Source organism: Chelonoidis abingdonii, chromosome 2 (genome assembly GCF_003597395.2).
Source record: "Chelonoidis abingdonii isolate Lonesome George chromosome 2, CheloAbing_2.0, whole genome shotgun sequence".
Classification (NCBI taxonomy): domain Eukaryota; kingdom Metazoa; phylum Chordata; order Testudines; family Testudinidae; genus Chelonoidis; species Chelonoidis abingdonii.
This window is the reverse complement of record NC_133770.1, coordinates 74,319,119-74,345,155: the sequence shown is the minus strand read 5'-3', so window position 1 is coordinate 74,345,155 and position 26,037 is coordinate 74,319,119. Positions and strand designations below refer to the sequence as shown.

The 26,037-nt window shown below is 38.7% G+C and overlaps 1 protein-coding gene across 2 annotated transcripts in view; it reads right to left on the bottom strand.

Moving 5' to 3' along the window:
- Positions 1–26,037, bottom strand: part of LOC116825289 (ubiquitin-conjugating enzyme E2 E2) — a 330,842-nt gene that overhangs the window by 39,374 nt on the left and 265,431 nt on the right. For both annotated transcript variants that reach the window (XM_032781177.2, XM_032781178.2), the window contains one exon: positions 11,725–11,872. In XM_032781177.2, coding sequence (XP_032637068.1) covers positions 11,725–11,872 — 148 coding nt within the window. The remainder of the gene's footprint in view (positions 1–11,724; positions 11,873–26,037) is intronic.

The window sequence follows — 26,037 nt, the reverse complement described above, 5'->3', positions numbered from 1 at the left end:
GGCTCTAGTCCAAGCCTGAACTTCTACACTTCATTGCACTGTGATCCCTTTCTGACAACAAAAATTACTGCATGAGCCCAAGATGGGAGACTGAACCCTGAGGCCACCCAAGGGTCAAAGCCGAAGCCCGAGCTCCACCACGTCGGGCTGGGGGCAAAGAGACACCAGTGATTAGAAGGAAAGAGAACTGAATGCCTAGAAAACCTCAAAGAAACTATGATATGAGTTTATTCTGGAATGAGCGATAACCTGGTTTGAAAATCTCCAACGCTATATAGGTATGTAACGTGCACTGCAGGACTTGCAGGGAAATGTAAAGCAGTTAGTAAGAAATAGGTCTATTGTTTAATGCAGATGTTGTCAGAGGCCACAATAATGAACAAGTTGTTTCTAAAGGAACATGAAAGAAAGATACGGTTGTGTTTCTCAGGGAACAAAACAGACCATTTCTGTTCTGCACTCAATTACTGCAGAATGACAATACCAAAGAAAGGATTGCCCTGAAAAAGTCTGTAGCAGTGTCAATTTAAGATAGAACCGATCAACATTGTTAAATAGCTGCGACCAAAAAAGGCTGAAAAAAATGGGCTCCAGGTCCAATAAAAATGTGACAGAGTAATTAGACAAACTATTTGATTTGAGTATTTTTAGTCTGGAACTAGCTAATATCTTCTGGAGAGGAGCTGGGGTAGGGATTTTCCAAAGGTTATGAAAGGCATATTGCAAATAAAAGAATCTACTTCATGAATTGCTTCCTAACTGGCTTAGCTCCTGTTTATTGTCCCCTATTTAGTATCTCCTTTGAATGACCAGGTAAAGATCTTTTTAATGCAATCATGATCTCTCTGGCAAGAAGAGCACGCTGCAATGTGATGTGATGAAACATAAGTAAGTAGGAATCATCACATTTATTGAAAGAACATAGTTATAAACTCAGTGAAGAAAAGTGGGAAAATAGCTCTAAGCTAACAAAATAAAATATTCTTAGACAACAGATCAATTTCACCATTTGCGTGATACCCTGCTGCCCACACAAAAGACAAGGAAGCTCATATGACAAAATGAGATTATTTTGTTGCACAGTTGGTAGTGCTCTGGCAGTGCAATTGGCGGAATGACTGTGGGCTCTGAAGAGATATTGAAATATCAGTTGATAGTCAATCTCAAAAATACAGTATATTAGATTCTACTTTGCCTATTTTTAAAGGGATTATCTAGAATCATCATCATCACCTACTATGACAATAGCACTGCAGATCTACTTATAATCAAACAGCTGATGGAATTACAGTGCGGAAACTCTTTTCATAGGTTCATAGAACAAATGCTGTTGTTCCCATTTTCTATAGACATTTTGGCAACACATTTTTTAAAAAAAAGATATACCATTACTTTATCAAATCAATAACCTTTCCAGTATGCACTAGTCTGCTTCTATTTTTTATAACAGAAAATTAAATTCCTTACTTCTCTTTAACTTACCACAGCTTCTCTTTAACTTATCTTTAGCTTCTCATTACCTTCTCTTTAACTTACCACAGCTTAACCCTCTCTTTCAATAAGTCTGCAGAATGAGATTCAGATCTGAATCTTAGGTCAAGTTTGTTCATAGTGGCAAAATGATAGCTCTAAAGTACAGATAACAGATTGCAATAGTGAGGATTGAGACATTCTGTACCTAGACACTATAGGCACTTCAAATTTACAATCACCCTGAGTTCTTAAATTCAGCTTTCAGCAGGGAGGATGTCTGATAGCTGGGAGGAATAAGAGAAAGGAGCATCTGACATGAACTGGCCACAAGGAGGGGACAGAAGGTGGCCTGTGCCATGGAGAGGCACCAGATAAGGAGGGGCAAATACTTCCCTTTCTTTTTTCATCTGGCTCATATTGGGCCAACATCAGAACTAGCTGTGCTTCAGGCACCAGGGGGAGGGCAGGAGGGTGGCCTGGCTGTTAGCTATTCTGTGCTGAATAGGTATCTTAAAAATGACTAGACTGGAGACAAATAGAAGAATTTTGACCACAATTCAGCTAAATAGCTGCTCAAAGCTAAATGTTCCAAGATGGAACAGATTTTATTTTACAAGAATTTTCCTATTTTCCCTCATTAATCAGCTATAGTTTTATTTTTAATTTTTTTGGACAGGTTATCACTTTAGGATTTTGAGAAGAGGCCCTACGGTGGACATACACTAGCACATTTAAAATATACAGTTATAGATAGAGCTTCTTGTATGAGGGAACAGATCTGGATCTCGTTAGCTCTCTAGCTGTGGAATCTAAACTACTTGGCAATTATTTAAAATTATGTAAAACAAAATATGCAGATGAAATCTTAAAGTTCCTAAAATATTAACACAAACTTAAAATTTCATAATTTACATTAAGCACCCAGAACTTCTTGGAAGCTAAATCCAAACAGACAGTATTTGAATCCTGGAGATCCCATTTAGGAGTGAAAGTTAAATTGTGGGCTTGATTCACTCCAGGCATAAACCCTAGGAAAGCCCATTTGCAGAAAGTCTACTGAGCGATGAGGCAATGGCAGTGTAAAATTGCCACATCTTCCCTGATGCTGAGGAGAACAACAACACAGGGCCCTGCACAGTCTGAAAAGTGGGCACTGCTGGCTTGGGAGACGACATGGCCAGAGCAACAACCACATGTGGTGATTCAGTGCCACGCCTCAGATCCTCCTTGAATTATAGCTGACCACCTTCTCCACCCTGTAGAGGCCCTAGGATTGGACGGTGAGCCTTCCATCGGGGGGGAATGCCCCACTTTCTCTTGGGCTTCTGAATCTGAATCTGAATGGTTACATGGAAAACTCTCTCCCCAAAGTGCTATAAGACGCAAATGAAGATCAGATAATACTCTGAGAAACGCTACTGAATCCCTCTCAGCAAAGAATAAAAAGGCTGGGATTTTATATTCTCAGCTATACCAGTCCAGGTCCTTGCAGGCCTCCAGTCAAACAAAAACAAGCAAACAGAAGGATTATCACAATAGATGTATCCCTACTACTAAGTTTCCTAAATGCCAGTACCCCTGTGCAGGTGTAGATAAGCAAGCTGTTTTTGGCAGAAAGTATTCAGGTAGGCTACAGAACTGTCTAAATACTTTCTGTATCCTGCCAAACTATATGGATATATTGTAGCTATAATAAAAAATCTGCAACAACATGTTATCCACAACTGTCACCAATACCTACTCTGAGATGAAAACAATGAAATTACTGGTAAAGATAAAATCATAAAGATGACTCATACAAGGAAAGCCTGCAGGCAAGTCTCCAGTGCCTCTTAGCGGGACAAGTAAAGAGCCCAATAATCTTAGGATGTTATCTGACTTTGTTTATCCATGTTTAGATAAATGCAAGTTGTTAAGATATGTACCCAGGTTATTAAATGTAGGTTATTAAATAGGAAATCATCCAATAAAGGCATAATGGTAAAAGTCTGTAGTATTTGGTCTAAAAGCAATGATATATAAATGTATTCAGACTAGGGCTGTTGATTAATCACATTTAACTCATGCGATTAACTCAAAAAAATTGCAGTTTTAATTGCACTGTTAAAAAATAGAATACCAACTGAAATTTATTAAATATTTTTGATGTTTTTCTACATTTTCATATATATTGTATTCTATGTTGTAACTGAAATCAAATTGTATATTATTTTTATTACAAATATTTGCACTTGTAAACAAAAGAAATAGTATTTTTTAATTCACCTCATACACATACTGTAGTGAAATCTCTTTTCTGTGAATGTGCAATTTACAAATGTAGATTTTTTTTGTTACATAACTTAACTCAAAAATAAAATAGTGTAAAACTTTAGAGCCTACAAGTCCATTCACTCCTACTTCTTGTTCAGCCAATTGCTAAGAGAAACAAGTTTGTTTACATTTACAGGAGATAATGCTGCCTGCTTCTTTTTTCACAATGTCATCAGAAAATGAGAACAAGCGTTCTCATGGCACTTTTGTAGCCGGCACTGCAAGGTATTTACATGCCAGATATGCTAAACATTCATATGCCCCTTCATGCTTCAGCCACCATTCCAGAGGACATTCTTCCATGCTGATGACGCTCGTTAAAAAAAATAATCATAGAATCATAGAATCAAAAGGTTGGAAGGGACCTCATGAGGTCATCTAGTCCAACCCCCTGCTAAAGGCAGGACCCTTCCCAAATAATCCCAGCCAGGGTGCGTTTTAGCCGACTTTAAATAGCTCTAAAGATGGAGTTCTACACTCTCCTAGGTAACCCATTCCAACCTTCAGCCCCTCTCTAGTCAGAAAGTTTTTTCTAATTATCCAGCTCGACTTCCGCAACTGCAACTTCAAACCATGCTCCTTGTTCGTCCCTCCGTTTCACCACTGAGACAGCCCTAGCTTCCCTCCTCCCTTGGAGAATCCCTTCAAGTAGTTGGGAAGGTTGCCTATCACAACCCCCTTATCTTCTCTTCTGCAGGCTAAAAGTCCCAGTTGCCTTCAGTCTCTCTTTCTAAGTTCATGGCTCAGTTCCTCTAATCATTTTTGTTGCCCCTCCGCTGGACTCATTCTCCAATTGTTCCACGTCCTTTTTTAGCTGTGGCGCCCAAAACTGCGACACAATATTCCAGTATGCGGCCTCACCAGTGCCAAATAGAGGGGAATAATCACATCCCGATCTGCTGGCAACACTCACTTATTTACAGCCCAGTATTGCTATAGCTCTTTTTGGCTCAAGAGCACACTTGTAGGCCATATGTGTACAACTCCTTCCAATCTACCGTAACCCCAAGATCTTTTTCTTCAGCACTGCCTACTTCCAAACAGTCCCAGCCCTTGTAGCAGGTTCATGGGGTTTTTCTTCCGTAACTGAGACAGGGACTTTGCATTGTCCTTGTTGAACTTCATGAGGTCTTCTTGTGGCCCACTTTCTCCCAATTGTCTAAAGTCTCCCTGAACCTCATCCCTGTCCTCCAGACGTGTCCACCCTCTCCCCAAACCTTCTGTGTATCTGCAAATTTACTTAATGTGTGCAACTATACCCAATCATCTAGATCATTAATGAAGACACTTGAATGAGAAGATGGCCCCTAGACAGACCTCTGGGGCCACACTTGTACTGGTTGCCCAACCAATTAATGCCATAATTAAATTTGTGACTTGAACTCTTTGGGGAGAGTTGGTATGTCCCCTGCTCTGTTTTACCCACATTCTGCCACTATTTTCATGTTACAGCAGTCTTGGGATGATATCCAGTACGTTGTTCGATTTTAAGAACACTTTCACTGCAGATTTCACAAAACACAAGAAGGTCAATGTGAGATTTCTAAAATAGCTACAGCACTCGACCTCAAGGTTTAAGAATCTGACGTGCCTTCCTAAATCTGAGAGGGACGAGGTATGGAACATGCTTTCAGAAGTCTTAAATGAGCCACACTTCGATATCGGAAACCACGAACCTGAACAATGAAAAAAAATTAACATTGATTGTGGCATCTGACTCAGATCATGAAAATGAACATGCATCAGTCGCGCACTGCTTGATTGTTATCGAGCAGAAACCGATCTCAGCAGGATGCCATGTTCCCTGGAATGATGGTTGAAGCATGGAGGAACATATGAATCTTTAGTGCATCTGGCACAATATTATCTTGCTAATGCCGGCCAACAAAGTGCCATGAGATCCTTTCTCACTTTCAGTGACATTGTAAACAAGAAGCGGGCAGCATTATCTCCTGCAAATGTAAACAAACTTGTTTGTCTGAGCGACTGGCTGAAAAAGCAGTAGGACTGAGTGGACTTATAGGAACTAAAATTTACATTGTTTTATTTTGAATGCAGTGTCTTTGTATAATTCTATATTTGTAAGTTCAACTTTCATGATAAAGAGATTGCACTACAGTACTTGCATTAGGTGAACTGAAAAATACTATTTCTTTTGTATTTTTACAGTGCAAATACTTATAATCAAAAATAAATATAAAATGAGCACTGTACACTTTGTATTCTGTGTTGTAATTGAAATCAATATATTTGAAAATGTAGAAAACATCCAAAAATACCTACATAAATGGTATTCTATTATTAACAGTGCGATTAATCACGTGATTAATCACAATTAATTTTTTTTACTGCTTGACAGCCCTAATTCATATCACTAACTGAGGTATATTATACTATGTGAAGCATGTTAAACTGCACATTAAGGGCTAAAGCCACAAAAGGGTGGGAGGGATAGCTCAGTGGTTTGAGCATTGGCCTGCTAAACTTAGGGTTGTGAGTTCAATTCTTGAGGGGGCCATTTAGGGATCTTGGGCAAAAATCTGTCTGGGGATTGAGCAGGGGGTTGGAATAGATGACTTCCTGAAGTCCCTTCCAACCCTGATATTCTTTAAAAAAAAAAGGACTTAGGTGTCTAACTGCCAATTTAGCTGCCTAAATCCCAGAATCAGGGATCCACAAAAGTCCTATTCATCTGCCCCTGAGCTCTGTAGGTGCCAAAAATTGCTCAGTACCTATGTTTTTGCAGTAAAAGTTCCCTCAGTGCCTCTGTTTCTGCTTCTGGGCATGCGCACTATAGGCCCATGCCAGGCATCTGTATGCCTGAACCCCAGTTCCTTCCTTCCAGATAGACTGCAATATAGAGGGAAAGGAGGGTGGGTTGTGGAATAGACACATTCACCACATCTCAAAAGAATAACAATTATAGAATAGGTTAGCAACCTTTTCTTATTTTAGTGACTGCACATGTCCGGTCCAACTTCATGTGACTCACAAGCAGTGTGATCTGGAGGTGGGATCGGAGTCTACCTGAAAATGACTGGAGATCACATGTCCAAATCTAGCATTATCTCTAGATTGATGATTGTTGTTATAATGTGAAGTGAAGATATGCACAGCAGACCAAGTTGCTGTTTGACAAATGTCCAGAATAGGCACCTGGGCCAGAAAGGCTGTTTGAGGTCTGACTGAATGTGCCAGAATCTTACTCGGTGGAATTATACTGGCGAAGTCGTAACACAACTAAATACAAGAGGAGATCCACAAAGAGAGACTGGAAGGCTCTTCATCCAGTCTGCAACTGCCATGAATAACAGACTATGATCTAGACGGTTTAGTCTTATTCTAGTAAAATACTAATGTTCTCCTAAACTCCAATACAGAGTTTCTTATCAACCTGATGAGACTGAGGTTTGGGGAACAAAGTTAATAAGCACATTGCCTGATTAATATGAAAGTGAGAACCCATCTTGGTGAGAAATTTTGAATGAGGGCACAAGTGGATCTAGTTCTTGCAGAAGATAGTATATGCAGGATGAGACAAAAGAGCTCATAATTTACCCACTGTGCTGGCTGGGATGATTTGACACTAAAAAGGCTACTTTCACTGAGAGAGAAAGCAAGTAGCCAAAGGTTCAAAGGGAGGAAAGACCCATTAGTTTTGACAACACTAGGTTTAAGTCCTACTGGGGAACAGGATTCTTCTTCTATAACTTCTGCCCTTTTTCCGAATTACCTCCTGTTGGTGAGGTATAAATGAGAGACAGTGGTGTGGCTGCTGCTTCTTTGGGGCAGGAGAATAAATGTCCAAAGACTTTAGTGTTACATTGGAACCCTTCAGGCCATACAGTCATCTGTCTGCTTTGAGAAAAGTGACATTCCCTCAAAAGGAAGATCCTCAATGGTTTGTTGGACCTCCTGAGGAAGAGCAGACTGGAGCCACGAACATCTGCTCATCATAATAGCTGATGCCAAGGCTCTAGCTGCAGAGTTGGCGGCATCCAAATTAATCTGATGTAAGATCCTAGCTACAAACTTTCCCTCGTTCATCACAGAGAGGAACTTTTGCCTCACGTCCTCTGGGAATCTGTCTTTAAAATCTTGTGATTTTAACCTCTGGCACAATATCTTAATGTCCCAGAAATGCCTGCTGATCACCAATCCTGAGTTGCAGTCCAGCAGTTGAATAAAGCTTTCTGCAAAACAGATCGAGCTTCTTTGCTTTTGGGGTAGATGCTTACTGATCCTGGCACTCTCTCTCACTGGCAGCTGAAACCACCAATGACCCTGGAGGGGAGTGGGTGTAAACATGTTCAAGTTGTGAAAAAATGCATAAAAGTAAACTAAGGGCTTGTCTATATTTGAAAGTTAATTTGGATTAAGTTAGGGTATGCATTTAAAGCACAACAGCTATGCCTCCACGTGTGAACATTCTTTTTCCAGGATAGCTATACCTGAATAGTTATTCTGGAATAACTCCTGGCCTACACAAGCCCATAACACCTAACTATTGAAAAGTGAACTTTCTTAGGCCAGGATCCTGCAAACATGCTTTACTTTATGCACATAAGTAGTCCCATAAGCTTTACAGGACTACTCATGCAAGTAAACTTATGGACATGCCAAAATGTTTGGAGGACTGGGGTCTTCCTTTGTAAAAATATATGGAATTTTTAACCTGAGGATGTCAATTTACATGAAAATACAAACTAATATCTACCAGGGGAATGTTACCATTTCATTCATTCTTACATTTCTCTGTTACCATTACAATTGCCTCAGTTATTTTTGCAGATAGCTCACACGTGTTCAGTCATACATAAATACTGTATCACTCCTCCCTCACTTCCCAAAAGTCAGCCAGCTGTTACAAAATTCAGACATTTGTTAACACAATTTACTGTCTGATTCTGCTAAGCAAAATAGAGACAATTAATAATTATCAGAACTGAAGAGTCTGAGACAGCTTATGAGTAAAGGATTATATTAGTTGTTCAAAGAGGACAAACAAGTTCCTGCCTCAAGTAACACAAAACAAAGGACAGTGATGTATATAACCAGTGAGGAAAAAGACGCTCTCAATGTCTTTTGTAGATTACTGTGTGTGTGACAGAAGCGGCAGGAGCAAATACCTCTTTTCATTTGCTCAGCCTGTTTCAGAAGAATAGCTATGCTTGCCAAGGAAGCTGCAGCTGTGCTCCAACTCAGTTTAATCACTGTGTATGGCTGAGGGTTAATTAGGTGCCATTCTTACTGGTATTTGTTGTTCTAATGAAGATTTGCATAAATGTAAGACTACTGGGTAACTGATACTTGATTTTTCCCTTCAAAGAGGGTGTGTGTGTGTTTGTGGAGGGGGGAACTCACACATCCTAAGTGTTTATATTTGTGGGATATTCAGTGTTGCCTTTCCATTTGACCTGATCTGCTTCTGCCTGTTTGATGAATGGTGAACAAAGAGTTCAAGGTTGCTTATCGACTTGAGCCCCCTGCTGGGTCTCTGCCTCTAAGATGAGGCAGTATACCTTAGACCAAGGGAGGACAAAGTGGACTGAAAATTGCTCCCAGCTAATAGAGAATATTTATACAATATTTCTCCCAGATGTGCCAGGGCTATTTTCAAAATGATTCCCCCACTGAGAGAAAGAGGGAGTCAATTTACAATACCATGTTCAAAATAGATTGCAGGGAATGTCTAATCCAACAGTTTGTTAATGATAAAATATCACCAGAACTGGACTCAGAAAATGAAACAAATGGCACAGGCAGGAGAACTGTTATAGTGCAGCCAGAAATAGAAATAAGTAGCGCTATCACATCAGGCTGTACAATGAAAAATAAGAGCCCCTAAATTTGTAGAAGTCTTCAATTTCAAAAACATACCACTAAAATACAGAGTTCACATGTACATAAATTACCAAGAATAGGTAATTTACCAAACAAACAATCCAAAAGACAGGAAACAAAGAGCTCAACATTTCACATTCAGGAGAGGTGAGCTCACAAAGCAAAACATAGGAATACTATTCATTCCTCAAAGTCAAGGCATGAAATATACAAGACAAGTAAGCAAATCCCCAAAGAGTATTAAAAGGGATACGTAACTTAAAAAATCAAACTTTTGTACAAAATATTTTACCAACTACAGTTACAATAACACCCAAGATTACTATAATTGAAAGAGATGACAGGAAAAAACCCACTTCTTTCCTCAATCTTTTTGAGTTTGTTTATTTTGTGCATTTGGCAGCATTCTTTGTATAGTCACGTTTACTGTTTTCCCTGTATACTCATCCAGTTTCTGCTGTTATTTTGTGTGGGTATTTCACACAATCATAGGGGAGGAAAAAACATTAAGAAAAGAAAAATCCGATCGTAAAACTACAAAAAATGGCAGGGGTGTTACGGGGCAGGTGAAGTATCAGAAATTATTTTTAATTCACTATATGAAACAGACTATATTTTCAAGTTGATAGCATCCATTTAGAGACCAGACTGCCCCGCCCGCCCCAAAAACATTTATATTTCCAACTTCTAACTCAAGCACAGCTTTCCCACTAACTTTTAAAGTGCCCATATATCACTAACAGAAAACTCCACATTAATGTCACCATACCCCTTATGCTTATTCTAAAGACTTCTAGACTATTAGTTTTCTTTTCTTTACACTTGTGTTACCACTCCAGCTGTATCAAAAGACAAGCCTCTGCTCAATAAAATGTAGTCAGAAGTGTGCACATGAAGTCCCCCCAACACATCAGTAGGGGGCGTCATAAACACCAGAAATAAACATGCCTAAAGTCACAAGATATTTAGTAACCGTCTAGTCTCCTTTACTGTTTCAGCTTTTAACTGGGACATTGTGAGTGTTACCAGGATCTCATTTTTCCTGTAAGTTTGGGCTGTGTTATTTGAGTCACCACAGGTACCTATATATTAGACTCCTTTTTACATCTAACTGCAGCTTTTTATATTACATCTAAGGCAACCTCAAATGAAGGAATTTAGCCAGTAAAACACTTGCCTACCCTCAGAATTTCATTGTGAGCCTTGAGATATTTTAGTGTTTTGTCTTAAAGCCTCAGCTCCTGGAGGACTGTGATTACATGAGAAACTCAGTTTTCCTTCTTCTTCTTTTTTAAAATAAGTTTCTAGCCCTCATGGTTTGGGAAAAGAAAAGAAAACAAAACTTCAAAACATGAATCTTAAAGGCTTAGAAACTAGAAGGGAAATAAAAAGACTCCAGGACATATCATGTTAAAAATCTCATGACATGTAAGCCAATTTCATGAGTTTTGGGAGCCTGACTCACTATTTTGGAATGTTTGGGATCCTCAGTCGTACAATCAGAATCATTCCTTGGTCATTGGGGGCAGGACAAAGAGTGGAGCCACAGGCCTAGCAATCAGCAGGAAGCAATCAGATGTGTGACTGAAAGTTGAGGGGAATGGTTAACCACTGTACTAGTTAATAAGAGTGACTGCCTACTCTCTACATTAATGCCTATTATTTGTAAACTGTTTTGTTAGCCTTCCACCAGAACTGGTACTATAATACTCTTTTCAGAAGGATGTCTAAATGAAAACTTTCCATTTCAATGTTCAGTAACATTATCTGGCTGTAATATCTCACATTTCTCAAATAGCATTTACTGCTAGGGATATATTAGGGATTAAACTCTTTAGTTTGAAATAGCGTATTTTTATTCTCAAGCACTAAAAATGCACCTGCTCTTCTGACAATATGTTTTCTCTTTAATTTATATCATGTACATTTTTTCATTTAGCATTGTAGCAATCACATGCAGAAAATTTTAAATCTACATTTTATGTGTTTTTTTTTTTAACACAGTAGTAAGACACAGTACCAAGCAGATACTAATAGATAATAGAAAGCTAGATGTGAATGAATGCAAGAGTAAAACCAGTGTTAATTTCTTACCAGGGTTGCAGTCTGTAAGAAGTGAGCAGATGGAGAGGAGAACTTTAGAAATGGTTAATGCTGGACTCCAGTTGTCTTTTAAAATGTCAAGGCAGATCACTCCTTGGCTGTTAATATTACAGTGATAGATTCTTGTCCGAAATGTAACCTAGAAAAGACAGTGTCTAAGTATAAAGGTGTTTAAATCCAACAATTCCAGTATTATTATTATTATAATGTAGTTACAAAATCTTATCCGTTAAAGAACATTCTGCTTTCCTGAGGCCAGTGTAACTTTGCAGAGTGATACTTACTACTATGCTGCGTTCAATTAAAAGTTGTGTAAGTTTTAAAATATTTACTATAGTACGAATTCTGCACCTCTCTCTCTGGCTGGTAACAGAACTGATTTGGTGTCAGTGTTCATGGTTGGGACATGGTTCCAGAGATACACTTGTATGGAGTCTCCTGACCTCCCTTATCTCTGCACAGGGGCCACAGAGTGCACTGATGTGGAGTCATCTCCATGAAGTCGCTTTACAGCCATGTCCACCTTTGAGGGGAGTAGAAAGAAGGATTTCTCCCACATATCATCCCATCTGCCTAGCACCTGGCCCAGTTCACTAGAGTGGGTGTTGGACAACTTAATGACAGGTAGAAAAACCTGACATACAATGTCCTGGGGCTAGGTAGACAAATTCTTTAGGAGAGGCTGACACAATAACCTTATTTGAATTTCCAAATTTAAAGTCACAAATGAACCTATTGGAATTGTATCTACATATCTTTTCCTTTGTTGTTTATCTTATAATTTTTTTGATGTTTGTACCCATTCTAGTTCACATCAAATGAATAGAGCCCTGCAAGCCCGCGAGTATCTGCTTTATATCTGTGGACCATTTCTGCGCATAGCAGTGTGAATGCGGATACAAATTTTGTATCCATGCAGTACTTTGACGGTAAGAGCTGGGTGGGCAGCTGTAAGGAAGCAAGGCACAGACCCTTCACCTGCCCTGGGAGGTGGAGGGTCCGCCATGGCTTCCCACAGCTGCCCTCCCAGCTCTGACCGTGGCTGGGCTGCGGCTCCGAGCCACCACACCCAGAAGGAGCCATGTCAGGGAAAGCCACACTGGCAGCTGTGGGGAGCCTGAATCTCTCCACCTGCCCTGGGCAGGGGGCTGTTTGGGCTCCCCGCCCAGGACAGGTGGAGGGACCCAGGCTACCCATGCGGCTCTCCCCGACTGGGTTCCCGTGAGGAGGATACTTTGGAGCCTCAGTCTGGCCCCCAGAGTAGAGCCCTGCAAATCCAAGGATATCTGCAGATACCCGCATCTGTGGATGCAGATATGCACATATAATATTTGTGGATCCTGGAAAGGTTGCGTATACACATTTGTGTATCTGAACGGGCTCTACACTGAACTTATACTGAAGACACCAGAAGGGTAGCCTGCCTTTCCTTCTTCTGTGCTGGAGTAATGTGCATACCTGTTCTAAAGTGTGTCCTGAAAATACAGGCCTTTTATTTTCAAATGATTTTAGCTGTAAAAGAAAGGTGTGTGGTTATTGGATAGAAAGGGACTATGTAAAAATGACATCTTGGTGTTCCTTAGTTATTCCCCATCAGCAATTTGTTTCCCTATCAGATTTACTCAGATGACAAGTCAAAACAAGTTTTTTATCATGACTTGCTCAACGTGGCAGCTAAAAATCAAGATATATCATTTCTGCGGAATATCTCACCAGCAACAATAACTTTCTAGAGTCTAAATTAAGTCAAGAAATGGGTTGATTATGCACGAGACAGTACTGACAGCAATAAAAACTTGACGACAGCTCTGAATCAACTCTTATTTTAAGCAAGGACAAAATTTCTGTTTTCAATGGGATCCAAATGGGGACATTTGTCAGTAAACTAAGCAGATGATGCAAATATGTGCAATAACACACTGCTATTTTAATCATGTACATATCTTTAACTGGTTGAACACTTCTTCAATCCCTTTACCTCAGTCTTTCAAATGGCCTTGATAAGAGAAAGGAGTGAAAAGCCAGTAGCTTTCTGTTGGTAAAGAATTGGAGGCACTGAAAAATACTTTTTCGTTGTAACTACTTTTTCACAGAGATCTAGAAAGGCAACAGTTGGATCCCTGATTGAATGAATCAGTGAGCGATATAACAAAGAACCAACTATATCAGGTTTAACTGCTTTTAAATACATTTTTGCCTAAGGTTATTATGCATTCATAAGCTGATTGAGCGGTTTGCTAGTCTACACTCCACATATCTATGCTTTTCAGTGAAGTTGTGCTTTCAACTAATCTTTTTCAGGCTGGCTTACCTAAGTGCTTTCTTCTGATACCTTTAAATATATATAAATAGATTCCTGTATCCTGCCTGCATCTCCAGCCCAGTAAGTTACTACAGTGAGAAGATCTATCTGGGAGGAGGGCACAGAGTCATTGTGCTGGCTACAGGTCAGTTCAAAATCTCTCTGCTGTAACGACAGTCACTGAAGGCTGGTTCTGTCCCCTTTACATCACCAGAATGGTATAAATAAGCCACAATTTAGGAGACAACTGGAAATATTGTTTCCTCCTCCAGATGACTCTGTAGCACCCAACTTGGGAAACTAACTGCAGTTGAAAATTCCTAGAAAGTATAAATGAGACAGGAGCATCTCATTCCCTCAGATTCTGACACCCACTTATCTGATGCTGTATTTGTCACATACACAATCTTGATGTTTTGCAGGGCTATCTCCATCTACTGTGAGGAGACAAGAAGCCAGCTGACAATATTACTCTAGGGGTATTACATTATCTACAATATGGTCAGATTTTTACACTTGATACCATTTAAATGTGTGCTGTAAAGGATGCAGTCTAATGTTTCCACTTATTCCTTAATACAAAAGCCTAAATACACTCCTACTAACGTTCAAAGGTTTATGGGTATATGCAGGAAGTTATCATCAGACAAATGAATGACAGATGTGTAATTTCCATTTCCCCAAAGATATCTGTCCTCTATGAACTCATTTTCTTTTATACTGTAGTGCATATAGAATATCTTATTTTCACTGGACATATGTGCAGGTCAGGGAACTGTACTTTACAGAAAAGGGGAAAAAATAAGACAATTTTCTGAAAATAATAAAAATACCATAGGAGGTTTTAAAGGTAACCTATAAGGAATTTAAATTAATTCATACAATATTGGCAATAAATAATAATAATAATGATAAATACATTTATCCAGTGCTCCACAGCAAAGTTAGTTGGGTTCTATTAACAGAATAAAAACAAAAGTCTAACCTGATTAAATAAAAACAAATGAGGTTAAGAATATACGAACAGCCATATTGGGTCAGACCAATGGTCCATCTAGATCACTATCCTGTCTTCTGATAGTGGCCAGTGCCAGGTGCCCAAAAGGGAATGAAGAGAACATGTAATCATCAAGTGATCCATCCTCTGTTGCCCATTCCCAGTTTCTGGCAAACAGAGGCGAGGGATACCATCCCTGCCCATCCTGGCTAATTGATGGACCTATCCTCCATTAACTTATCTAGTTCTTTTTTGAACCCTGTTATACTCTTGGCCTTTTCAACATTTCCTGGCAAAGAGTTCCACAGGTTGACTGTGCATTGTTTGAAGAAATACTTTCTTTTGTTTGTTTTAAATCTCTGCCAATTAATTTAATTTGGTGACCCCTAGTTCTTGTGTTATGAGGAGTAAATAACACTTCCTTATTTACTTTCTCCATACCAGTCATGATTTTATAGACTCTATCATACCCTCCTTAGCTGTCTCTTTTCCAAGCTGAAAAGTCCCAGTATTATTAATCTCTCCTCATATGGAAGCAGTTCCATACCCCTAATCATTTTGTTGCCCTTTTCTGTACCTTTTCCAATTCCAATATATTTTTTTGAGATGGGGCAACCACATTTGGATGCAGTATTCAAGATGTGGGCGTACCATGGATTTATACAGAGGCAATATGATATTTTCAGTTTTATTATCTATCCTTTTCCTAATAATTCCAAACATTGTTAGCTTTTTTGACTGCCACCGCACATTGAGTCCATGTTTTCAATGACTCCAAGATCTCTTTCTTGAGTGACAACAGCTATTTTAGACCCCATCATTTTATATGTATAGTTGGGATTACGTTTTCCAATGTACATTAGTTTGCATTTTTCAACATTGAATTTTATCTGCCATTTTGTTGCCCAGTCACCCAGTTTTGTGAAACTCCTGGCAGTCTGCTTTGAACTTAACTATCTTGAGTAGTTTTGTATCATCTGCAAATTTTGCCACTTTACTGTTTATCCCTTTTTCCAGATTATTTATGGATATTTTGTATAGTACCTGGTACCAGTACAGACCCCGGGGAACACCACTATTTACCTCTCTCCATTCTGAAAACTGATCATTTATTCCTACCGTTTGTTTTCTACCTTTTAACCAGTTACCAATTCATGAGAGGACCTTCCCTCTTATCCCATGACTCCTTACTTTGCTTAAGAGCCTTTGACGAGGGACCCTGTCAAAGTCTTTCTGAAAATCTAAGTACACAGTATCACCCTTGTCCATGTTTGTTGACCCCTTCCAAGAATTCTAGTAGATTGGTGTGGAATGGTTTCCCTTTACAAAAACCATGTCGACTCTTCCCCAACAAACTGTGTTCATCTATACGTCTGATAATTCTGTTCTTTACTATAGTTCAACCAGTTTTCCTGGTACTGCAGTTAGGATTACCAGCCTGTAATTTCCGGGATCACCTCTGGAGCTTTTTTTTTTTAAATGGCATCACATTAGCTATGTCATTTGGTACAGAAGCTGATTTAAATGATAGGTTATATATCACAGTTAGTAATTCTGCAATTTCAAATTTGAGTTCCTTCAGAACTCTTGTGTGAATACCATCTGGGCCTGGTGTATATATATTCCTTTGTAATAAGGAAAAAGAAAGGATTGAAAAGAAAAGAAATATGAATAGAGCCAAGAGTAGTCATGGGGTGGGGAGGAAAACTTTAGTACAATGTGAAAAGCTAGATCAGATGAAGAAAGATGAATTGGGATGTGGGGACTGTTTTGCATACTGAAAGGCCTTCCACAGCAAAAGCTGCAATGCCTACTTCACACATCCTAAGTAGAAGGAGGGGTGTGGGTGACCTCAAAGAGTTGACTGCACAAGACTCAAGGATCAGGTTTCAAATGCTGTCAGTGCCAACACCATGAAAAGCTTTAAAACCCAATCAGCAATATGCACTGAATGTCCTCAAAAGCCAGACTAAGGAGCACCCAACCCATAATTAGTCTAGCTAATTAGTAATGTTTGGATTATTTTTGTGTCAAAATATCTAGCCCTTCCTCTCCAAATGATGCTTCAAATCTGCACTTGTATATAACTTGTGTATTGGTGATGTCATCTCAGTTATTGAAGCTGAATAGAGAATTGAGTTGGTCTATAGCATTTCAGACATATTTTAAATAAGAGAACAGCCCTATACTTCAGGGACCCAAACTTGCAGTCCTCATTCAGGCAAAATTCCTACTGCCCCCAATTCTTCAGTGGCTATTCTATTTGAATAAAGACTTTCACAGCACAACCAAGGGGGCAAAGAGTTGAGGTACATGGGGAAAAGGTCAAAATGAACTCTGCACTTTGTGAGTCTAAGTATGTCTACACTATGCACCTTTTAGCGACTCAGCTGTGCTGCTACAGCCGTGCCGCTAAAAGGTGGGCAGTCTAGCTGCTGTTTGTCGGTAGGAAACAGCTCTCCTGCTGACAAAAAACTTCCACCCCCAATGGGCGGTGGTAGCTTTGTTGGCAGGAGAGCTCTCCCCCCGACAAAGCGCTGTTCACATTGACACTTTTTGCCGGTGAAACTTTTGTCATTCTGGGATGTGTTTTTTTCATACCCCTGAATGACAAAAGTTTTACCAATGAAAATCCAGTGTAGACAAAGCCTAACTCAGGAGTAGCAGTTCAGGTTTCAGTCGGTCAAACTTTATCCATCCCAAAAGAGAGAATCATAAAACAAGACCAAGCCAAAACTCTTTAGTCTTTAGACAGAACTACTGCAGAACAGTCTAAATTTAAAATCCCTACGTCCCTGCAAGATGCAATAACCGTTACGTTAATTAGTATCCTTAAATTCCTTATAGAAGGCAACTCAATTTAGTGTGTATTATGCCTAGGACTGAGGCTGCATTTCTAAGACAGGGTGATCCATCTCTGTTTTCTAACTACAAAATTGTAGCATACATAATGACAATTAATTAGGAAGAACAACAGCTGAGGTACTTAATGGATTACCATGTAAAGTGCACAATAAATGACTGACCATATGATGCTCACTGTTAAAGCAGACTATACTAATGTGTACCAACACAAGGACTTTATTTATCTGATTTTTTGTAAACTTTTCAAATAATCTAAATATAATAGGTAATGAATATCCATAGATTTACTGCATAAAGAGAAAACACAAACCATCTGAATTAGAAGGAAGTATTACCTCATAATTATTTTATTTGACACTGCACATTTTATTTATCAGATGTGAAACTAATTAACTGTTAAGAAATCTGAAGCCTAAATCATTCTGGGTTTTTTGTAAGGCTTCTGTTTTTCAGTTTTAACTGCCAAATGCCAATGAAACAGAAAACAAACAAAAAGAGCAAGAAAGCAAAATCGATGTCCATCGAATAACCACCACGTAACCACCAATACATAAGGGCTTATTTATACAGTGGGGTAATGCAGACTCTGGGCGTGTGATTTCTAAACATGTGTTGCTCATTAATTGGTCCATGTTGGAGCACACTAAATGTTCTGTAGTGAAGTGGACTTTCACATACTGCTGTTTGAAACAGGAAACGTTGCAAAGAGATTACTCATTACAGTATATACAAAGAGAAAGCCCTGAAAAACCCCAGTTTTTGGACATCTACATAAAACTCAAATTGCTAAAAATAACCCTCCAAAATGAAATGAATAAATCCCCCAAAACAGAAGATCTAGGTTTCTGTAACCAAATGCTCAGTGCTTAATATGGTTTGCTAGAAGTGGTAATGATTCAGTGGAGCATATAACACCGTTCATGTGGATCACTTTTTAATAGCGTCCAAAATGAAACAATGTCTACTTATGATAATGATACAGTATATTAATGGTAATTATGAAGCTGGCTAACCACCCACTCCATCTCAGTGGAAAGGGCATTAGAGGCAAAAGAAATATCATTTGAGGTAAACAGAGCAATGCTAAACATATACGTACCATATACATATTTTCAATTGACATGCAGAGTTGGTAGGTCTGAAAATGGATTCTAGTACTAATCCTTGCTGTAACTACAACAAAGAGCAAGTCAAGATGTTCTAAGAAGCTGTGCAAAGAAGCCCTTTGAAAATAATGGAAAGGGCAGGAGGAGAACAAAGAAAATGGAAACATGTCCAGGTCACAGAGCTTCAGAATACAGAGCAATATTGAGCGATGCAGAGAGTCAAAAGCTTTCTCAGACAAAGACAGACAATACAAGTTTCTGTAAAATGACTTTATTCCTGAAGTTACTTTGTGTGATTACGGAATTTAAAAAAGGCTGTGCCAGCCAAATGAAAGTGGAAAAACAAAACTGAGAGGTGTATTGGCTGTTATTTAAGCATTGTAAAGAGCTGTTTCTGTGGATATCTTTCTGACTAGTTTAATCTTACACACCAGTCATGCCTGTCACAATAACCCCAAAATGTAGCCTATCAATCTTTCCTTTTTGGATATTGCCAAAATGCGCTTTCATGATAAGCTAAACAAACCTACCTATTCTGACAGAAATGTAATCAAACATCACACATCAACATGCACTTTACAATATATTTAATTTTTTTTTAAACAATGTACCATTTTTATGCTGTATGACTGAATTAACTGGCCTATAAAACTGCTGGACTACCAATAAACATTACACAGTTTCTTTCCCAAAGGGAAAGTTGGTGGGTGCCACCCAATCTTTGAGGTACTGTACAAAGAATTTCCTTCAAGAAACTGGGCACCCTCAACTTATATTTTCAAGAACTTAGAGCACTTTAAAAGCAGCAAAGAATCCTGTGGCACCTTATAGACTAACAGATATTTTGGAGCATGAGCTTTCGTGGGTGAATACTCACTTCGTCAGACGAAGAATCACAGAATATCTGACGAAGTGGGTATTCACTCACGAAAGCTCATGCTCCAAAACGTCTTTTAGTCTATAAGGTGCCACAGGATTCTTTGCTGCTTTTACAGATCCAGTCTAACATGGCTACCCCTCTGATACTTAGAGCACTTTGTGTCTGCTTGGGGAGAAGGGAAGACAGTGGTGGCGGTAGGAGTATCTAAGTTTGGGAGTGGGGAAATGGCAAGAGTTTATTTTGTACATGTGCTACGAGTTCTGGTTGAGATCATTATAATCAAATACCAATAAACCACAGCTGTTGATTAATCGCAGTTAACTCACCCCATTAACTCAAAAATATTAATCAAGATTAATTGCAGTTTTAATTGCACTGTTAAACAACAGAGTACCAATTGAAATGTATTAAATATTTTCAGAAGTTTTTCTACATTTTCAAATATATTGATTTCTACTATAACACAGAATACAAAGTGTACAGTGCTTATTTTATGTTATTATTTTTATTACGGGTATTTGCATGGTAAAATGATAAACAAAAGAAATAGTATTTTTCAATTCATCTCATACACGTACTGTAGTGCAATCTCTTTATTGTGGAAGCGCAACTTACAAATGTAGATTTTTTTGTTACATAACTGCACTTAAAAACAAAACAAAGTAAAACTTTAGCGCCTACAAGCCCACTTAGTCCTACTTCATGTTCAGCCAGTCGCTAAGAGAAACAAGTTTGTTTACATTTACAAGAGATAATGCTGCCTGCTTATTATTTACAATGTCACCTGAAAGTGAGAAAATGGCACTTTTGTAGCCAGCATTGCAAGATATTTACATGCTAGATATGCTAAACATTCATACGCCCCTTCGCTTTGGCCACCATTCCAGAGGACACGCTTCCATGCTGAAGATGCTTGTTAAGCAAATAATCTGTTAATTAAATTTGTGACTGAACTCCTTGTGGGCCAATTGTATGTCTCCTGCTCCATGTTTTACCCACATTCTGCCATATATTTCATGTTACAGCAGTCTCAGATGATGATCCAGCACACGTCTGTTTTAAGAACACCTTCACTGCAGATTTGATAAAACGCAAGGAAGGTACCAATGTGAGATTTCTAAAAATAGCTACAGCACTTGACCCAAGATTTAAGAATCTGAAGTGCCTTCCTAAATCTGAGAGGGATGAGGGGTGGAGCATGCTTTCAAAACTTTTAAAAGAGCAACACTCTGATGCGGAAACTACAGGACCCGAACCACCAAAAAAGAAAATCAACCTTCTGCTGGTGACACTTGATTCAGATGATGAAAATGAACATGCATTAGTCTGCACTGCTTTGGATCGTTATTGAGCAGAACCTGTCATCAGCATGGAGGCAAGTCCTCTGGAATGGTAGTTGAAGCATGAAGGGACATATGAATCTTTAGTGCATCTGGCATGTAAATATCTTGCGATGTGGGCTACAAGAGTGCCATGCAAACACCTGTTCTCACTTTCAAGTGACACTGTAAACTAAAAAGCAGGCAACATTATATCCTGGAAATGTAAACAGGAATTGGCTGAACAAGAAGTAGGACTGAGTGGACTTGTAGGCTCTAAAGTTTTATATTGTTTTATTTTTTGAATGCAGTTATTTTTTGTACATAATTCTATATTTCTAAGTTCATCTTTCATAATAAAGAGATTGCACTACAGTACTTGTATTAAGTGAATTGAAAAATACTATTTCTTTTATTTTTACTGTGCCAATATATATAACAAAAATAAATAAAAAGTGAGCACTGTACAGTTTGTATTCTGTGTTGTAATTGAAATCAATATATTTGTAAGTGTGGAAAACATCCAAAAATATTTATATAAATAGTATACTATTATTGTTTAACAGTGTGATTAATCATGCGATTAATTGTGATTTTTTTAATCACATGATTAAGTGCTTGACAGCCCTAAAAGAAACAAATAAAAGGAGGCTTTTGACCCAATTTGGCATACTGAAAATATAGTGGGAAGGAATGATAATTATGAGATTCAGAAGAATTAGCAGGTACTTGGATTCCCAGAAAACCACAGTACTTCACAATGCCATTTTATATCAAATGTGACCTTTGCATGTACTGATAATAATTAATATATGTCCTCTTCCTCTCCTCTGTCTTGTCACTTTCTTTCTATATGTATCACAGTCCTCTGGTGCTGTCTGGTGTTCTCTGTGACTCTGTCCCTTCGTTGGGCACTGAAGTTACTCCAATGTGGAGAAGGAAGAACTGCATCTGGACTTAACCTCCGCTGAAGTCACTGCTGTGTACTGCCATGTAGTTTCAGAGTCACGTAAAGGTGCAAACACTAAAATGGATAGTGTCACAAAGGGTTTGAGAGGGACGGGAAATGCAGATTATAGTTTTCAGTTTTAACAGACAGCTGCTCTGGCAGCCATGGATAGCAGGATTAAGAATCGTATTGCTGATTCTCACAATTTTAGTCATGACTCTTCTGATATTTCGTTACTTTTTAATGGTTCACATACATTTCTGGTTTCTGCCTTCAGTGAAGTTTCACTCTTCCCCCAACTGGCTTCTGTCTTCATTTATTGACAATGAGACTGAAGTCACAGGCTAACTTCAGCAAGATAACCACCATGGCCCTTTCACTTTTATAGGTGAAAGTGAGCCTTCCCCCGGCAAAGATTGTGGATCTTTAATCTTCAAATGAAGGCCAAGCAAGGATCAGAATAACAGAGAATGAGACTGTAAGGGCAGAAGGATTTTTATGAAACAGGACAAGAAACTATGAGGAATCGGGGAGGGGGGAAATGTGGGGAGCAGAAGGTAGCTGAAAGGAGTTGCAGAGGAATGTGGCATGGCTTAGAGCAGGGGTAGGCAACCTATGGCATGGGTGCCGAAGGCGGCACGTGAGCTGATTTTCAATGGCACTCCCACTGCCCAGGTCCTGGACACCAGTCCGGGTGGTTCTGCATTTAAGTTTTATTTTAAATGAAGCTTCTTAAACATTTTAAAAACCTTATTTACTTTACATACAACAATAGTGTAGTTATATATTATAGACTTACAGAAAGAGACCTTCTAAACACATTAAAATGTATTATCGGCATACGAAACCTTAAATCAGAGTGAATAAATGAAGACTCGGCACACCACTTCTGAAAGGTTGCCGACCCCTGGCTTAGAGTGACAATGGGATGGGCAGGAGATTCTGAGCTAAATATTGCAGGGATGAGGAGCAAGAGGAGATAGGATGCAACAAGGAGGCTGAGGGCGGGAGGGGGAGGGGAAGGGAGAACATGAAAAGACAGCGCAAGTGGTACAGTGGCCTATTCTCACGAGTTAAGTTGGGGGGCTAGAGTGACAGACGTCACACCCAGAGTTATAGGAGAGGGTAAGTAGAGGCCTCTCTGAGTAGTGAATAAGGATGCATGCACTGTGTGTGTGTGTGAGTGTGTGTATTTCAGTTAATTATGAATCTGAAATGCTAGAACACAGATTGGGGCGGGTAGGTAGCTTCCCCTAAAAAGATTAACATATCAGAAGGCAGGGAAAAAGCAATGTGATTATTTTTGGAAAACTCTTATGATTTTAAGACAAAATGATTTTTTGGGGTTTGGCATGATTTTTGAATGTTAGGTAATAGTAGGCATCAGCAATACACTTCGTAATGCTGAAGAATGTCAGTTTTATGCTTGCTTTTGCCTCAGATAAATGGCATCTTGAAAAATTAGCTACTACACTGCAGATAAGAAAAATTTGTCCTTAAAAGCCAATCATGTATAAAATAAATATGAAAAGAGAAGTAAAAGCTCCAGACAAAAGGAACTCAAGTCTCGTACATCAGACTGAATTTATCAGCACAAGGCTTGTATCACAGGAGAGAGATTCTATCGTAGATAATGATATTTTGTGAATACAGATTAGCATTACGTGACCATCATGTACGAAACATGAAAGAGATATTCAATATTGCTATTAAGACAAGATACTATAGACATCGTATGTGATATTTACAAAGGAAAAAGACTTTTCCTAGCATTCTAAATTGATTTAACACAGCTAAACTTTCAAATCCTGAGAACAATTTTTCAATCAATCAATAGACGTGAGATTTACAAGGGGAAATGGACTTTTCCGTTATTCTAGTTTTGATTTCGAAATGAGTTCTCATCACTAAAGCTTTCAGGTCTTGTATACCATCTTTCAGTCAGTTGAGATTAAAGTGCTCAGAAAGATTAATGGTAGAGTTGGGATTAAGGATTTTATATATCACTCAAATTCAAAAATAAAGGTAGCAGAAGTACTAGGATAATGATAAGATATATCCATATTGTAATAGCTATGAATAAATGGAATTGACACCACAGCAGATTGAATACAGTCAAATATCTGAGTAGACATTATTAATAAAGATTATTCTTGATGAAAATGCAGACTCTGTGTAGTGACAATTCCTGGAGGTAGTTTTCTTGAAAATATTCGTTTCCACGAACAGCTATGTGGGTGAACCTGACATGGCCTACTGATTTGTAAAGACCTTCTGTTCTGGAGAGATGGAAAGTGCGATAATGAAATGAATCCTCTTCATCTGACAACTTGGAGTGTATGAAATGCTGTGGTATTAATTTGTCACTGAGGGTGAACTTCAGAAGGTTCCCATTTCTCAATGGTGTGCATGCTTAGAAAATTTACCAATTTCTAAAATGGAACAAAGTTATAAATAGGATTAGAATGGGTTAGTATTCTCCCAGGCTGACTAAAAGGAACAATATTTCTAGGTATATATGCCTCTACTTTCCAGTACTGTAGAGGAAGTAGAGCCAGATGTCTTTAGGAGACAGAGCTTTCTGGAAACCTTTAAGCATGAAAAAAAGATATTTAGCAAGAAACAGGAATCTCAAAGGTATTTCTAAAAGAGTCTGGAGAGGTCATTAAGACCTAGAAGAAATGCAGGAATATTTCCCTGGCATGACATCTAGATACTTTTATCAATTTTTGTAAGTGGCCATTCAGAACAGGCCACCAATCCTTCTATTCAACCATCCATCCACTGCAGCACAAGGAAGATATTTCATCTTTGGGTTGAAAAGAATCCTTGCTTTGCAGAACTTATGCTGTGTTTGTGAATCAAGATCAAAATCTCATCAGCATTTGGCTTTTGCAGAAGAAGAAATCATATGAATGTGCTCTGCTTTACTTGGTCTGTTCCACATCTTATCACAGTTTGGCACCCCCTGACACCAAGATGATGCTTTAAAAAACAAAAAAACAAAACACAACTGAAAAAATAAAAAAAGATTCTGTGGGCTGCTTGGTTTCTTGCTGAATCAGCCACTGGTTGCTAAACCAATTTTCAAAGTGCCGTACCAACTTACACACAGCAGAAGCTAACACATTTTTTTAATTGATTCGAGCCTCCCAGAAAAACAAAGCTAATTTGTTAGTTCTCAGATGAGCTTTTGCATAAATCTTGGTATCTGATGATACAGATGAACTGTGAACAATCATAAATAAGTGATAGGCTGGGCTGGTCCTGTTTCACTTCTGATCAAGCTGTTTTAGAAAGTTTTCCTTGAAGGAAAAAATCTCCTCTACATGAGCACTCTGCAGCTAAGCAGGGCACAATGTCATCCACTTAAAAGGAAAGAGGGACTGAAAGGGTGAGTGACCTTTTGCTTAGAAATTTTAATTTGAGTCCAATTTAAATGAATGAGGCAAAGTTCAAAAGGTTAAAAAGAACTGAGTTCAGGGGGGAGAGAGGTGGATATCATGAAAAGCAAATCAAACAGCATTTAGTGATATACCACAGACTTTTTTTTTTTTTTTGCTATTTATGGAAAATAAGTTATTGACATTGATTTATGATTAATGTACTAATAGGTTCGTGCCTACCTTTCAGAAGGACACTGACAGGAATAGACAAGCAGAATAATTCAGGACTGGATAGGCAGGATGGAAAATATTGACCTGGGGAGAAGGATTGGTTTGTGTGGAGTGAAGGAAATCTGGTGGACTGGGGCAATACTGTTTAGATTTATGATCTTTTGGAATATAGCTGGGCCACATAAGGAGATTGGGCCTGAATCTTGAAGTTCTACACAGAATACTATTGTTCCTGAAAGCATACTTTTTGATTCAGTTTAAATGAGCCT